Source organism: Psammomys obesus, unplaced genomic scaffold (assembly GCF_907164565.1).
Source record: "Psammomys obesus unplaced genomic scaffold, mPsaObe1.curated_primary_1811, whole genome shotgun sequence".
Classification (NCBI taxonomy): domain Eukaryota; kingdom Metazoa; phylum Chordata; class Mammalia; order Rodentia; family Muridae; genus Psammomys; species Psammomys obesus.
Window position 1 is genome coordinate 35,609,449 of NW_026596040.1, and position 14,892 is coordinate 35,624,340.

At 39.9% G+C, this 14,892-nt stretch overlaps 1 protein-coding gene across 1 annotated transcript in view; it reads left to right on the forward strand.

The window, feature by feature from the left end:
- The window catches only part of Dym (dymeclin), a 276,645-nt gene that overhangs the window by 94,160 nt on the left and 167,593 nt on the right, over positions 1-14,892 (forward strand). Inside the window, exons 9-12 of the mRNA XM_055622878.1 lie at positions 5,056-5,235; positions 8,462-8,640; positions 11,944-12,069; positions 14,467-14,580. Of these exons, the coding sequence (XP_055478853.1) occupies positions 5,056-5,235; positions 8,462-8,640; positions 11,944-12,069; positions 14,467-14,580 (599 nt within the window). The remainder of the gene's footprint in view (positions 1-5,055; positions 5,236-8,461; positions 8,641-11,943; positions 12,070-14,466; positions 14,581-14,892) is intronic.

A 14,892-nucleotide genomic window follows, 5' to 3' on the forward strand; every position in this document is an offset into this window, starting at 1 on the left:
TTTTCTAATCCATCCATTTACCTGCAGATTTCATTTTTCTTAATTGTGTAAATTTATCAGTTGATGGATATCTAGTTAGTTTCCAGTTTCTAGGGATTATGAATAAAGCAGCAATGACCATGGATGAGCAAGTGTCTCCGTTCTTTAGATGAAGTGTTCTTGGGGTAGGTCCCAACAGATGTATAGCTGGATCTTGAGGTGGATTGACTGCTGTCTTCCTAAGGAACCACCACATTGATTTCCATAGTGGATGGCCCAGTTTGCAGTCCACCAGCAATGAGTAAGTTTCCCCTTTCTCTGCACTCTGGCTAGCATGTGCTGTCATTTGTCTTATTGATCTTGGCCATTCTGACGAGCGTAAGATGAACTCTCAAAGTAGTTTTAATTTGCATTTTTCTGATGGCTAAAGCTGTTGAACATTTCTTTTAAGTGCTTCTCAGTCTTTTGAGTTTCATCTTTTGAGAATTCTCTTTTTAGATCTGTACCCCACTTTAAATTGTTTTTTTTATGTTCATTTTTAAAAAGTTATTTATATGTTTTAGATACTAACTCTTTACTGGATGTATAATTGGTAAAGAACTTTTCTCCAGTTCTGTAGACTGTCACTTTGTCCAAATGATGGTGTCCTTTGCTGACCAGAAGCTTTTTACTTTCATGAGGTCCTACTTACTCCTTTGTGTTCTTACTGCCTGTGCTATTGGTGTTCTGGTAAAAAAAAAAAAAAAGTCTTTTCCTGTGCCAGTGAATTCAAGCCTATTCTCTGCTTTCTCTTCTATCAGGTTCAGGGCATCTTTTCTTAATATGTTGAGGTCCTTGATCTATTTGGAGTTGAGTTTTGTGCTGGGTGATAGATGTGGGTTTATTTTCATTCTTTTACATGTATCTGTCTAGTTTGATCAGCACCATTTGCTGAATATGCTGTTTTATTTCCTCCAGTATACTTTGACTTCTTTGTAAAAAACCAAGTGTGTGTAGGTATGTGGAATTATGCCTGGGGGTCCGTTTTGATTCCATTGGCTAATCTGTTTTTATGTAGATACTGTGCTGTTGGTTTTATTGTTGTTTTTGCTACGATAGCCCTGTAGTACAACTTGAGATCTGAGATCTGGGAGGGCAATTCCACCAGAGTTCTTTATTCATTCAGAATTGGGTCTCCTCTGTTTCCGTATGAGATTTTGAAATTTGTTTTTTCCATTTCTATGAAAAATTATGTTGAGTATTTGACGGGGATTGAATTGAATCTGTAGATTTCTTTTGTTAAAATATTTTCTGGGCCTTTGACTCACACTTCTTACTCTTATTCTGTACCTGTTACCGATAGTTTCAGTCCTTTCATAGTCTTTTTTTTTTTTTTTTTTTTTTATGTTGGTCTCTTACTGTGGTTAATTAGTATGTGTTCATACTTTTTAAAACAATATTGGATGTTACCTTTACATTTTTCTGTTCTTTCTGGTCATACCATGTGCCTATAATTTCAGCAGTCCAAATACTGAGGCAGGGGAATCTTGAATTCAAGACTGGGCTAGGGGCTTCATAATTTTTGTTATTTATAAAAACAAACAAAAATGGACCAAATAAACAATTCTGTTCTCACAGATGATTTAATTATCATTACTATTTATTTTGCTTTTTACCTATCTGTTCTTATTTTGTATTTTCCTCCTAATTCGGATATTTTATATCACTTTGTTATAGTCGTTATAAATTTATCTTCTCATTTGTTTCTCATCTTGTAACTTGATGATGTATTTCATTGCATTGTAATATTTAATTTTAACTATATTACTGTTATTTTATATCCTTTTCATTTTATTTCTTGTGTAAGAAAAATCTTTCTTGCTAGGTAGTGGCCTTAGCATTAGGGAGCTGAGACAGGAGGAGGATCATGAGTTTTCAGAGTGAGCTACATAGAGATACTCTGTCTCAAAACAAATGACACATGCCATAATTGTTTTGTTTTATGTTTTAGAGACAGGGGATTATGTAGCCTAAGCTGGCCTTGAACTTCTTGATCTTCCTCTCCTGCCTTACCTTCCTGAGTGCTGGGATTATAGTTGCTTGCACACACATACTTCTTTAGCTAAGTAGTGGGTAAATTATTACATTTTAGTGTTCCAAGTATATTAAAAGGTTATAGTCTTAGCTCACTGGTTTGAAGTAATTGCTTTATCAGATGTTTAATTCACAAATCTGTGTTCCAAAATCAGTTCTTTAGATATTTTTGTCTACTGGGCTAAAAAATCCATTTTTTGCAAATGATTGTGGCTTTGTAGAAACACTGCCATGGGAGAAGGAGCATCTTCCTGAGATTAGTCTCTGAGCTCTTTTCTTTCCTTGATTTCATTTACACCATGTTGCTCAGTATCATGTAAATTCCTGTTAGTAGTTTTATAGACATTGTGCTGGATTTTAGATTCTCTCAGAGGCAGACTTGACACTTCTGCGTACTACACCTTTCTTTTTCATAAATGTTTCCGCTTTAATTCAGATTTCCCGTGGCCTTCAGTCAAGTTCAGTGGATGTAAGCCCAAACATCTTACATATTTTAGGCTCATTGCTGGATACCTTTTATATTTATTTATTGGTGTATGTGCACCTGAATATGCATGTTTATGTGGAATTTAGAGGACAACTTGTTCTTTCCAGTCTTTGGGCCCTAGTGACCAAACTCAGGTCATCAGGTTTGGTAGCAAGTTCCTTTACCTGCTAAGCCATCTTGCTGGTTAAGTATTCCTGAACATTGTATTTGTTGCTATTACAACTGAAATTAAATCTATTTTTCATTATTAATTACTTGTGTATAAGAAGGCTTTCGATGTAAGTAAATATTTGTTGATGTATATTATTGTACACAGTGATGCATTTCATAAAGACACTTTCACATACAGGTACTTCCATGAATTTTTAACCAAATCGCCCCTCACACCCTGCCCTTTCCCTTTCTCCTTTGTTCTTATTGGTCTCCCAAACAATCTTAGTTCTACTTTCTATTCTGTATACATGTATGATTTTTCTGTGCCTTTTTAAAACTTGGGATCCCTAAGTGAGAGAGAGCATGCTGTATGCTTTCTGAGTCTGGCTTCCCTAGTATTCATTTTCCTACAAGTGGATAATATTTTATTCTTCATGGGTGAGTAAAACTCTGTTGTCTAGAGATACCACATTTTCTTTGTTCATTTTTTCACTGAGTCCATGTCTGGACCCTTGAGTATTGCCATAAACAGATGTGCAAGTGTATTTCTCATATGTCGATTTAGAGTCCTTTGGTGTATACTCAGGAGTGGTCTCACTTTGCCATGCAGTAGTTGAGCTCGTTCTGATTTCCATAGTGGCTGGTCTGATTCACATTCTCCCCAGCAGTGTACAAGGGCTCTCTCTATTCCTCCTGTATCCTTGCCACCATTTGCTGCTCCTCGTTTTCTTAATGGTAGCTGTTGTGACTGTAGTGAGGTACAGCTTTTGATTCTTGGGAGTAGAGAGTTGGTCCAGCACCCATTAGCTGTAAAGGGCCTTGATAATGGAATGATTGCCACAGAAGCTTTTCTACCAGAGATAGAATTAACGTATAATTTTACAGTGTTTAGTAGTTAAACATGAAAAGAAACTGGTGACAATCATTGTAATGCTACTTTAAGCTCATACATTCAAACATTGCATTTCAACATGGAAAAGGTGACATTTTATTCTTTGCTGGTTTCATGGGTTTGTGTGTGTGTGTTTTCATGTGTTATGTAGATGCATGTGTGTGCACATGTCTGTTTGAAGGCCAGAATTCCAAGTCGGGCATCATTCCTCACTTGCCATCTACCTTTAAAATTTTTTTAGGATAACATTTTATGAGGAGGGCCTGTAGCTCACCTAGGAGGCCAGGCTTCCTGTCCAGCGAGCCCAGGGATGCTCCTGTCCCCTCTCCCCATGCTAAGATTGCAGGTGTGTGCCACCATGCCCAGCTTTTGTTTTACATAAGTTCTGAGGATCAAACTTGGGTTCTCATGTCTCCAAGGCAAGCATCTTACCAACCAAACTGTTCCTCTAGCCTGATTTTGAATGTTAAGTCTTTCAAATTGATTGTGTATCTTACATCTGTAGCATAATGCAGTTTAGATTATATGGTGCTTGTCCAACTGTGAGCAGCTGGCAACTACAGTGCTGGGCTGTGTACTCATGAGTGCCCAGTCATATTGCCTACTGATAGTCTCTCCACAACCTTAGAAGCATCTTTTACTTTCTTGAATGCTTTTAGGAGGGAGCCCAGTATACTGGGACAGGAATGGAAGTGCGTGTACTGTTTGCATTTTCTGACCTTTGTGCATTGGCATAATGCTATACTTGGATTTCTTTTTTATTAATTAAATTTTTATTTTTTTTACATTAATTACATTTTATTCGATTTGTATCCCAGCTGTAGCCCCACCCCTCATTCCCTCCCAATCCCACCCTTCCTTCGTCATCTCCTCTCGTGCCCCTCTCCAAGTCCACCGATAGGGGAGGTCCACCTCCCCTTCCATCTGACCTAGCTTATCCAGTGTCATCAGGACTGGCTGCAATTGGATTTTCTTTTAATTGTGTTTATTTCCATTTTTAAACAGACATTAGAAATATTTGTGGAAATTTTAAATGAGAGATAGTATAGAAAGTAGAAATAGTTATGGAACTAGAGACTTTAAAACATTTGCTCTAGAGCAGCTTTGTCCACTAGGAATATAAATAACATAATTTTACAATATCTAGAATCATATTTTAAAAATTAAAAGAAACTGGTGAAAATAATTGTGATGATATCTGAACCTCATATATGTGAAATACCTCATTTCAACACAGAAACAGTCTGAAAGCACATTAGTAAGGCATTTATCCATTCTTTGGTGGTGGTAGTGGTGGTGGTGGGTATGTGTCTGTCTGTCTGTCTGTCTGTCTGTACAGTCAATAGAACCCTCAAATAATGAACTTGTTTGTTTTTTATTTAAAACATATTTCAGAGTCTTAAGCATAAATATGTAGAATACTCACTCACATATTGGATCTGCAGTCCTAACCGTATGTTTTCTTTCCCAGCTGGTCTCTGGACCGTCTTCACACTAGGCGGGGCAGGCAGCAAATCCTCCTCTCCTGAACTCACTTCCCCTCTGGCCAACCAGAGTCTCCTGCTGCTGTTGGTGCTGGTGAACCTGACAGATGCTCCAGACACACCAAACCCCTACAGACAAGCCGTCACATCTTTTAAGAATACGCAAGGTTCGTGCTGGGTTGGTTTCCTCTGAGCATCCTTCCAGTCAGTCATGGAGGGTTGTCTTCTCTGTGCTGTGTATCTGTATAGTTGCTGAGATGAGTGTCATAGAAAAACTTGGAATGTGTTTCCTGCCATTTTCCTCAGAAAGGTCAAATAATTCTTAGAGGAATTCTGCGGTCCTTTATATCCAGTAAATTTATTTTCTTTTAGAGAAAATGAAAGTAGCGTGAACTCCAGTGTTAGGGACAAGAATTAGCTTGTGAAACCTACATGATGGGTTGGTTGTTTTAAAATGTCAAAGTCTGTATTTTAGTTAAAGTTTTATAGGACTAAATACTGTTACAGAAATCAACAAACTTTTTTTTTCTGTCCAGGTGCAGGGGCTTTGTGGGTGTGTGTCTGTTTGTCCTGCAGCCTCCTCTGTCTGATGTAGGGAAGCCACAGGCAGCATAGGAAGGAGCAGTTGTGACTGTACTCCAGTAACCGTTTCTTACAACAGAAGTGTGTTGCTTGTGGGCCGTAAATGCCGCAGGAGCTCTGGTGGCAACAGCTTGTGAAACTGGATCTGCAGTCAAGTAGCAGGGAGTGTGGGTGCATGTGCTCAGCTTGCTGTCTCCTCACTTGTGTTCTTTGTGCTGTGCTTTAGTCCGGGACCCTGGCCCATGAAAGGGTACTGCCAGAGTTTAAGGTTGCTCTTCCTGCCTCAGCTAACCTAATCTAGATAATCCCTCACAGACATGCCAGATCTGTTTACATGGTATCCTAAATCTCATCAAGACTGACTGTCACTAGGCTATCCCTTATCAGCTTCACACCTAAACACACACATTTTCAGTTTAGCCTTCCACCCTTTTCCCCATTGGCTCATAACTCATAACTCATAATGCAAAAATGTGTTCATTCCCGTAGTGCCTAACAATTCCAACACTGTTTACAAGTCTAAAAGCTCAGGTCTCACCTGAGACTCAAGATGACCACCTTACTGGGGTCTCCTGTATAATCAAAGCCAAATTGCATATTTTAATACAAAATGGCCCTGAGTGAACCTTCCCAGATAGACAAACACCAGCCCTCAGTGCCACGCCTGGCACCTGCAGCTCTCCCATGATACAACTGGAGGTTTGAGTGGCTCCAGCTCTACCACCTGCAGCAACCACTGCCTGTCCTTTGGGCCATCTGCTCATGTAGCCTCCCTTACCAGACCTGCTACAGCCCTTGTATGTCCAACATTCCAGGGATTCTAGATGAATTCTGTTGCTGTAGTAAAACACTCTGACCAAAGCAAACTTGGAGAGGAAAGGCTGTATTTGGCCTGCTCTTCCAGGTCACAACTCATCACCGAGGAAAGTCAGGACAGGAACTCAAGGCAGGAGCCATGAAGCCCCATAGCTTGTTCTCTGGCTCACTTGGGCTCACAGCTTCTTAGTTTTCTTATATTTTCCAGGACTACCTGCTTCAGTGTGGTGCCATCCACAGTGGGCAGGGCCCTTCTGCACCAGTTAATAGTGATGACAGTTCCCCACAGATATATTCCTAGGCCAGTCTAATCTTCCTCAGTCTCTGGGTACTTTACTCACAGATGACTGTGGGCTGCATCAAGTTGATAATTAAAAGCTAGTTAGGGCGCAGGGTCTCTTATTGTGACTTAGATTTTGCTGCAGCTTCATGCACTGGCCTCTCTGGAACTATGAGTACAAGACTGCATGACCCTTTCAGTGCTGCATTCATGTTACAAATCCAGCACAATGTGCCTAAACCCTGCTGTCCCTCAGGATGGAGCCAGCAGGTTTGGTCCACAGTTTCATTGGCCTTTGTGCTGATCCTAGTATAAACACTCCTTATATAGTATTCTGTGTCTAAGCTCTCTCTTTTCAAATGAATTTGCACGTTCAAAAGTAGGAGTCTGTGATGGGTCTTGCCCTCAGAACAGTCTTCCTGATGGAGAGCAGGCATTAAGGTCTTTAACAAGTACACATGATTTGTTTCTACGTTCTTGTCTGAAACTTTGAACTGACTCACACACTTTCCTCCTGAAACTTCACATTTCCCTTTCCCCTATGTTTCCCCTCTACTGTTTGCTCTCTCACTGTGGACCTGGATGAGAGCAGTGAGCCATAACCTTGCCACAGCCTGGATGCTGTGAGGTCTTGAAATTGTCTCTACAAACAAATTAATCCATTATCTTTCCATTCAACATCCCTCAGGGGTTGAGATAGCTCAGTGAGTACAAGCAATTGCTGGAAAAGCAGGAGAGGCCAAGTTCACATTCGAACCTGTGCAAAAACAAGGCACAGATGTGTGCCTGCAGCCCCAGCCCTGCAGGGCGCAGACCCAGGGCTCAGTAGGCAGCCCTGCTGAAATAACCAGCTTTGACTGGTCTCAGAAAGTAAGACAGGGAGCAGTGGAGGATGATACCGAGTCTTTTGACCGCACATGTGCACACACTCAAACTATTAATCAGTTAATTTAAATTCAACTTCACTCAGGGTCTCAAGATGGCTGAGCTGTGATGTGTACTTTTTATCATTTAGAAACTTTAGCTTCCTAGCAGTTGCAGGATTTTTTTTTTTTAATTTTTACTTTTAAAGATTGGGCTTTATTTAATTTTAAGTAAATATGTATGCATTTGTCTTAGTGTGTGGGTGAGCCTGTGTGCATGCAGGTACTTGTGGAAGCCAGAAGGTATCATTTTCTCAGAGCTGGAGCGCCTGTACCAGGGCAGTCTGTTCTAAACACTACCCTGAGCCTTCTCTCCAAACCCTTAGACTTTCTTTTTTCCTTTCTTTCTTTCAAGATTTATTTATCATATACAGTATTCTATCTGCATGTACACCTGCAGGCCAGAAGAGGGCACTAGATCTCATATAATAGATGGTTGTGCACACCGTATGGTTGCTGGGAATTGAACTCAGGACCTTTGGAAGAGCAGACAGTGCTCTTAACCTCTGAGCCATCTCTCCAGCCCTAGATTTTCTTATAAATAAAATATTTTCTTTTACACTAGTTGCCTTAGCTTGCTGTGTTTCGTATATTGATTTTTCTTTTATTTTAAAAGCAGCTAAGTTAGATGTTAGTTTAGCCATTTTTCTTTAAAATGGATTAATAATTTTATTGAGTGCTTCAGCCATGGTTTACTTATTTGAAGTACCTTAACTATTACGTGTAAATACAGAACTTGGAAAGCACCCATGCTCTTTCTATACATTTTTGTGCTTATTTTCTGTATTTTAGACAGCAGTCCTTTCCCATCATCAATTCCACACGCCTTCCAGATCAATTTTAACAGTTTGTACACCGCCCTGTGTGAGCAGCAGACATCTGACCAGGCAACACTCCTCCTGTACACTTTGCTCCACCAGAACAGCAATGTCAGGACATACATGCTGGCTCGAACAGATATGGAGAATCTTGTAAGTATCATGAGAAACACGCCATGTGTGCCTTGTGACATTACAGAGCATGATTTACTTCTTTCCAAGAGGGTCCAAGTGCTCGCCTGGCTGCCATTCAGGTGCTGCTGGAGAGACTGATGGGAGATGTCACCACACAGAGGCAACACTGAGCGGGCAGCCTCAGTCAGCATGGCAGAACCCCTGGCCTTGAGGTCTTGAGAAGCTACCTGTGTCCCAGGGCCCCATCTGATCAGGTACCCCAAGAAACATCCTCTGTAAGCTTCAAGGACATTTTTCTTCTTGTTCCTTGTAGCTGATGAGGGCTGTCCACCAGTTCATTGGCCATGCTTGGCACAGGTCTCTGCTGACAGTGGTGAAAGGCAGGGTGATTATTCCAGCCTAGCTTCCCCAGGGTCCATCCTGCTCGCAGCCTTGATGCCAGTGCCCTCTCAACGCGACTCCTGGACTCTTAGTCATTTGAAGGCACCTGGCCAGACACCAATTAAAAGTCCACTCTGTGAATGAAATCAGTTTGTCTTGGCAGACAGATCTCCTTTAGGCAACCATTGATTTCCATTGGAACTAATGTTCACCATCGGTGTTTCACTAAAGGGAAAAGTAAGCTAACATACCAGGGTGTGCTCAAAATACTGTGGACTGTCACTGCATTCAGTGACCCATGGAAATTTCTGCAGGAGCCTGCAGCTGGCTGACAGCCGCAGAATAGCCCATCAGCCTGGGGCTCTACAGATGGAAGAAAGCATCACTGGGCATGTGGTAGCTTCTTTATTTGTTTTAAATATTATATAAATGCTGAAGAAGCATAAAATACTAGCATTTTAAAAAATCACAGTGACATTAAGAACAAATGATCTGATGAACAAAAGTCTATCTCCACACCAGAAACTGTGGAAAACATTGGCTTAAATAGCACAACCCAGTGTGAAAGTCCGTCCTCGTCATGAGTAGAACTATGATTCCTGGTGGGCCTGGGGATTGCAGAAACAGTTGTGCAAGTGATGAACTCTGGGAAGATTTTGGCAATAAGCAGAAGCCTGGGGCATGGTTTGTAGGCTTCTGTGGTGCAGATGTTGGTTTGTAAGACCAGGGAACAGCTGTCTCCAGTTTGAGACCACACACTGATGAAAGTCTACAACAGTGTTCTCAACTGGTAGGTCATGCACCCTTTGAGGGTTGTCAGGCTCCTTCACAAGGGTCACATATCAGATATCTTGAATATGAGATATTTACATCCCAGTTCATAACAGTAGCATAATTACAGTTATGAAGTTGCAACAAAATAATTTTATGCTCCTGCCCAGCATGTATTGAACCCTCCCCCATCAGTCACTGATTGAGAAAGTGCCCTACAGACCTGCCTACAGCCCGATTTTAAGGAGACGTTTTCTCAAGTGAGGCTCCGTCCTCTCTGATGACTCTAGCTTGTGTCAAGTCAAACTATCCAGCACAGTCTGAATCTGAAACACCCTCCACATGCTTACAATTTAAACACTCAGCAGCTTGTGTGGGTTTTTAAGTTTCTGTTTTCTTTAGGACGTGGAACCATGCTGATAGAAAGAAGTAGGTCCCAAGTCATGGGCTTTTGAGGGTTATACCTACCCCTGCTTGAGGTGTGAGGGTTTTGGTTTTTCTGGTTTGTTCCCCTGCTGTGGTCTTCACCATGTCAGCCTCACTGTGACATGTGAAATTCCCCTAAGACCATGAGCCAGGTGAATCTTCCCTCCAGTAAGTTGTTTCTTTCAGCTCTTTTCCATGTTGATCACAGTGATAGGAAAATAGCTAGATGAGATGTTACTTTGGCATAGTCCTTTTGGAACCATCATTTTTCAACCCTTTCTTTCTTTTCTTTTCTCTCTCTTTCTTTCTTTCTTTCTTTCTTTCTTTCTTTCTTTCTTTCTTTCTTTCTTTCTTCCTTTCTTTCTCTCTCTCTCTCTCTCTCTCTCTCTCTCTCTTTCTCTCTCTTTCAGCAGGGGCGGGAGGGTGGGGTGGTTCAACACTGAATTTCTCTGTATATCTCTAGCTGTCCTGGAACTCAATTTGTAGACAAGGCTATCTTCAAAATCAGAGATCCTTCTGCCTCTGCTTCCTGAGTGCAAGGATTAAGGATTTTTTTTTAAAGGTTATGCACCAGTCTTTTAAAAGACTTTTTAAAAGATCTCTCTCTCTCTCTCTCTCTCTCTCTCTCTCTGTGTGTGTGTGTGTGTGTGTGTGTGTGTGTGTGTGTGTGTGTACATGTACATGTGGATGTCAGTGCCCTTGAAGGCCAGAAGAGGGTATTGCATTCCCAGGTTCTCTTGGATTTCCAGGAATATAGTGAGGCATGGGTTTATTTCATCTTACAGCTTGTAGTATATTATCCAGGAAAGCCAAGGTAAGAACCGAGGGAAAGAAGTGATGTAGAGGTTTTGGAAGGACCCTGCTCACTGGCTTGCTGTCCATGATTTGCTTGGCCTGCCTTCTTAAAACACTTGGGACCACCAGCCCAGGCTTGGCACTTCCTACACTGAGCTGAGCCTTCCTTTGTCAGTCATCAGTCAGGAAATGCACCATAGGCTTGCCCACAGGCCAGTCTGGTGGGGATATTTTCTCAATCGAGGTTTCCTCTTCTAAAAAGACTCTACCTTGTGTCATAAGTTGACATAAATAGCACAGTGTGATAGTTTCATGTAGGATATTCTATGTAACTATTTTGCCCATATGCGTTTAGGGATGTTTACCCTAGTTAGTAAAGAATGAACAAATTGGCGGTGTCAATAAAGGACTAGAAATAAATTTGTGCCTTTGTGAATAGGGAGGTAAGATGTTTGACTCTGAAGACGTAAGTCTCAGGCACATGCCGAGGAAATGCACATGGGCAGCAATTGTCCCTGTAGTTAGTTACTTGTATGCAGTGCAGTTTTGGATTCTTAGCAGTAAAGTACAAGTGTATAAAGAAAGCATCCACATCAAATTTGTAAACATTTTACCATCAGCTAAGCTTTTCTGAGCAGCATGTTGGTGTTTTTTTCTTTTTCCTTATTTGTTTGTTTGAATTAGAGGAAGTTGATGTGACCTCTCAAATCTTAAAAGTGTGAGCCTAAACAGCCTCTGGAAACTAACCTTTCTTTTCACAAGTCTTTTACAGAGGTTGTGATGACTTTCTTGCTTAGGCTCTTAGGTGTGTGTGTGGAAAGAACGTGCAGCCAATTGAGTGCCTGTTCTTTTTATTTATGATAACTGTGTGACCTTAAAGCAAAGCATACAAATAGCAGTGTAGACTTCTCATAAGGTATTGAAATAGTATATTATTTTATTTCTTAGGTTTTACCGATTCTTGAGATTCTGTATCATGTTGAGGAAAGAAATTCACACCATGTATATATGGCCCTTATAATACTGTTGATCCTTACAGAAGATGATGGCTTCAATAGGTCCATTCATGAAGTGGTAAGTTCCCGTGGCCCATCAGAGTGACCTGTTCCATGACAGCAGTGTGCTTCTCCAGAAAATGTTCTTGGCCTTAGTGTTCTATCTTGTTCTCTTCTGGTAGAGTTTCGGCGAGAGCTCAGGTTAAAAATGGGTTAGGACTTGGGTTTGTTCAGGTTCGTGAATAATGCTGTTGATTTTTAACCTCATTCTCTTGAGTAACTATTAACCACTGTTAAAATTTATCAAGTGGTTCTGTAGTAATAGATGTGTTTTTGGTACTACCATTAATTGTTTGTTTTCACAAATGTTTTCTGTTCGTTAGTATGTGTTTATTGTACATCGTACTGGCTTTCATAAGGATACTTTCATATGAAATTACAATGTATTTTGAGCAATTGAATATTTTCCTCTTTACATCTGCTTTAATGTCATATGTAGATATATGATTTTATGTATTTGAAATCTAGCAGCCAGAAACAAGGGAAAACATAAGTCAGTTTTCATTATGAGACTGACTTAATTCATTTAATACAGTACCTTCAGTTGTATCCATTTGCCTGAAAATGATGTCATTTCATTCTTTTTATTGTTATTATTTTGGGACAGGGTCTCATGTAACCCAAATTGGCTTTTAACTATCTATGTTAGTAAGTCTGATCTTTGATTCCTAGTCTTCCTGCCTCTGCCTCCTTCATCCTGGGGATTCACAGGTGTGAGTCAACACCCCTCGTTAACCTTGCTCCTAATGGCTGCAAACATCTACATTTTCTTCACTGTGCTACTGATGGACACTTCGGTCATCAAACTAACTTAGCGACAGTGAACAGTGCTGCCAGGAGCATATGGGCAAGTGTCTTTATGACATGTTGGCTTGGAGTCTTTCGGTAAATACCCAAAAGTGTTATATGACCAAAACATATATTACACCTAGTTGTAGTTTTTTGTGGAACTATCATATTGATTTCCATACTAGCTGGATTTAGTTTACATTCCCACCAATAGCATTTGGAAGTTCTCTTCTTTCTGAAAAAGTGTCAGTGACCTTGACCCACTGAGCCATCTCATCTGCCAGGTCTTCCTTTTGCTCCATCTTCAACAGGTGTTACTGTTTTCTACATGTCTGCCATTCTGACTGGGAGACAGGGTAATCTCTTTGTTGTTTAATTTGCATTTCTCTGGTGACTAATGAGGTTGAACATTTTTTGCCTTTCTTAGAATTATTTATTCATATTATTAGTCCATTGTTGATTGAGTTTTTTTATTTCTTGTTATTTAGTATTTTGAGTTCTTCATATATTTTAGAAGTCATTCTTCTGTGGGATGTATAGATAGCAAAGATTGTCTCTCATTCTGTATGTTGTGTCTTCACTAGATTGCTTACTTTTCAGTCCTGAAGTTTTTAGCTCTGTAAGATATGTTTGCCAACTGTGATTATGTCCTGAGCAGCAGGAGTCCTGTTCAGGGAGTCCCCGTCTATGCCTGTAGATGGAAGTCTTTCTCTTCTATCTGTTTCAAAGTTTGATCTGATTTTTGTATCGGATGAATAATTGGGAACAAGTTTTTTTTTTCTACATGTTTCCTCAGCACCATTTGTTGAAGAAACCATCTTTTCTTCAATGTATATTTTTGAAATGTTTATGAGATATATAAATACCTATATAGTACACCCTTTAAAGTTGGCTTACTTATGTTATTAGTAGGTTGTAAGAATTCTTTGTACAGTTTTTATCTTACACTTTTTTGCATTCAAATCTGTTAATATAGGGAATTATACTGATGAGTCTTCTAACTAGTATTAAAGCAATCTTCCCATTCTTGGGATAAATCATGATTGGTCATGATGTATTAATTTTTAGTATATATATATATATACATAGGCATTTTCGTTAATCTTTGAGTTTTGTTAGCTTCTTGTAAGGAATTTATACACTTTTTCTAAGATAACCTTCAGTGCCTTTGCATTTGCTGGCAGCTCCGAACATCACCAGGAGGACCTTGGGTCTCTTCTTAAATGCTGAGCTCCTGGTCTTCCTGGCCTCTCTATAGAGGTTTTTTTTTACATCCTGTTGGGAAAGTTCTTCTTCTTGGCACCTACTCTGCCTTACTTTTGCTTGTTAGTTGTTAAAGCTCTGCTTGTTTTCTTCTCTTCCTTTTATCTGTGTGCTGTGTATATTTCATACACATCTCCTCTACTAATGACATCACAGATGTCCTCTTGATTTCCAGAGCTGCTCTTATTTCCCCTATCAGTTTAAGAGAAGAGAGGTAAACCCATTAATGTCATTTGCGCAGGAGAACTGAAGATCTCAGCTCACTCTTACTGCTTAACCTTCCTTCAGAGCAAAATGAACTTAGCAGCAAACACATTTTTCCTAAGGGAGTCATTTTTACTCACACTTTTCTTCCTCATTACAGATATTAAAAAACATTACTTGGTATTCAGAACGAGTCTTAACTGAAATTTCCCTGGGGAGCCTCCTGATTCTGGTCGTAATAAGAACCATACAGTACAATATGACCAGGACTAGAGTAAGTATCCATAGCTATTTCTCTGCCTTCATGTAGTTAAGACCATATTAGAAAGCATTTTAATCCCATGAAATGTTATTATGAAATGTGCTAGAAATTTTAAATTTAATCTCATAGAATAGGCTAGAAAACTTTAGTTGAGCACTTACCATCCTACATGATTATATTACAATGTCTATCCTAATAGTTAATGGTTGTTTGATGAGGTGCACTTTGCATGAAATGGAGAGCAAGCAATGAAGATCAAAGATGCTGTAACGTGTTCTTTATTGGACTGAGAACACTGGTTTGCCCTTTTAAAGCAACAACAAA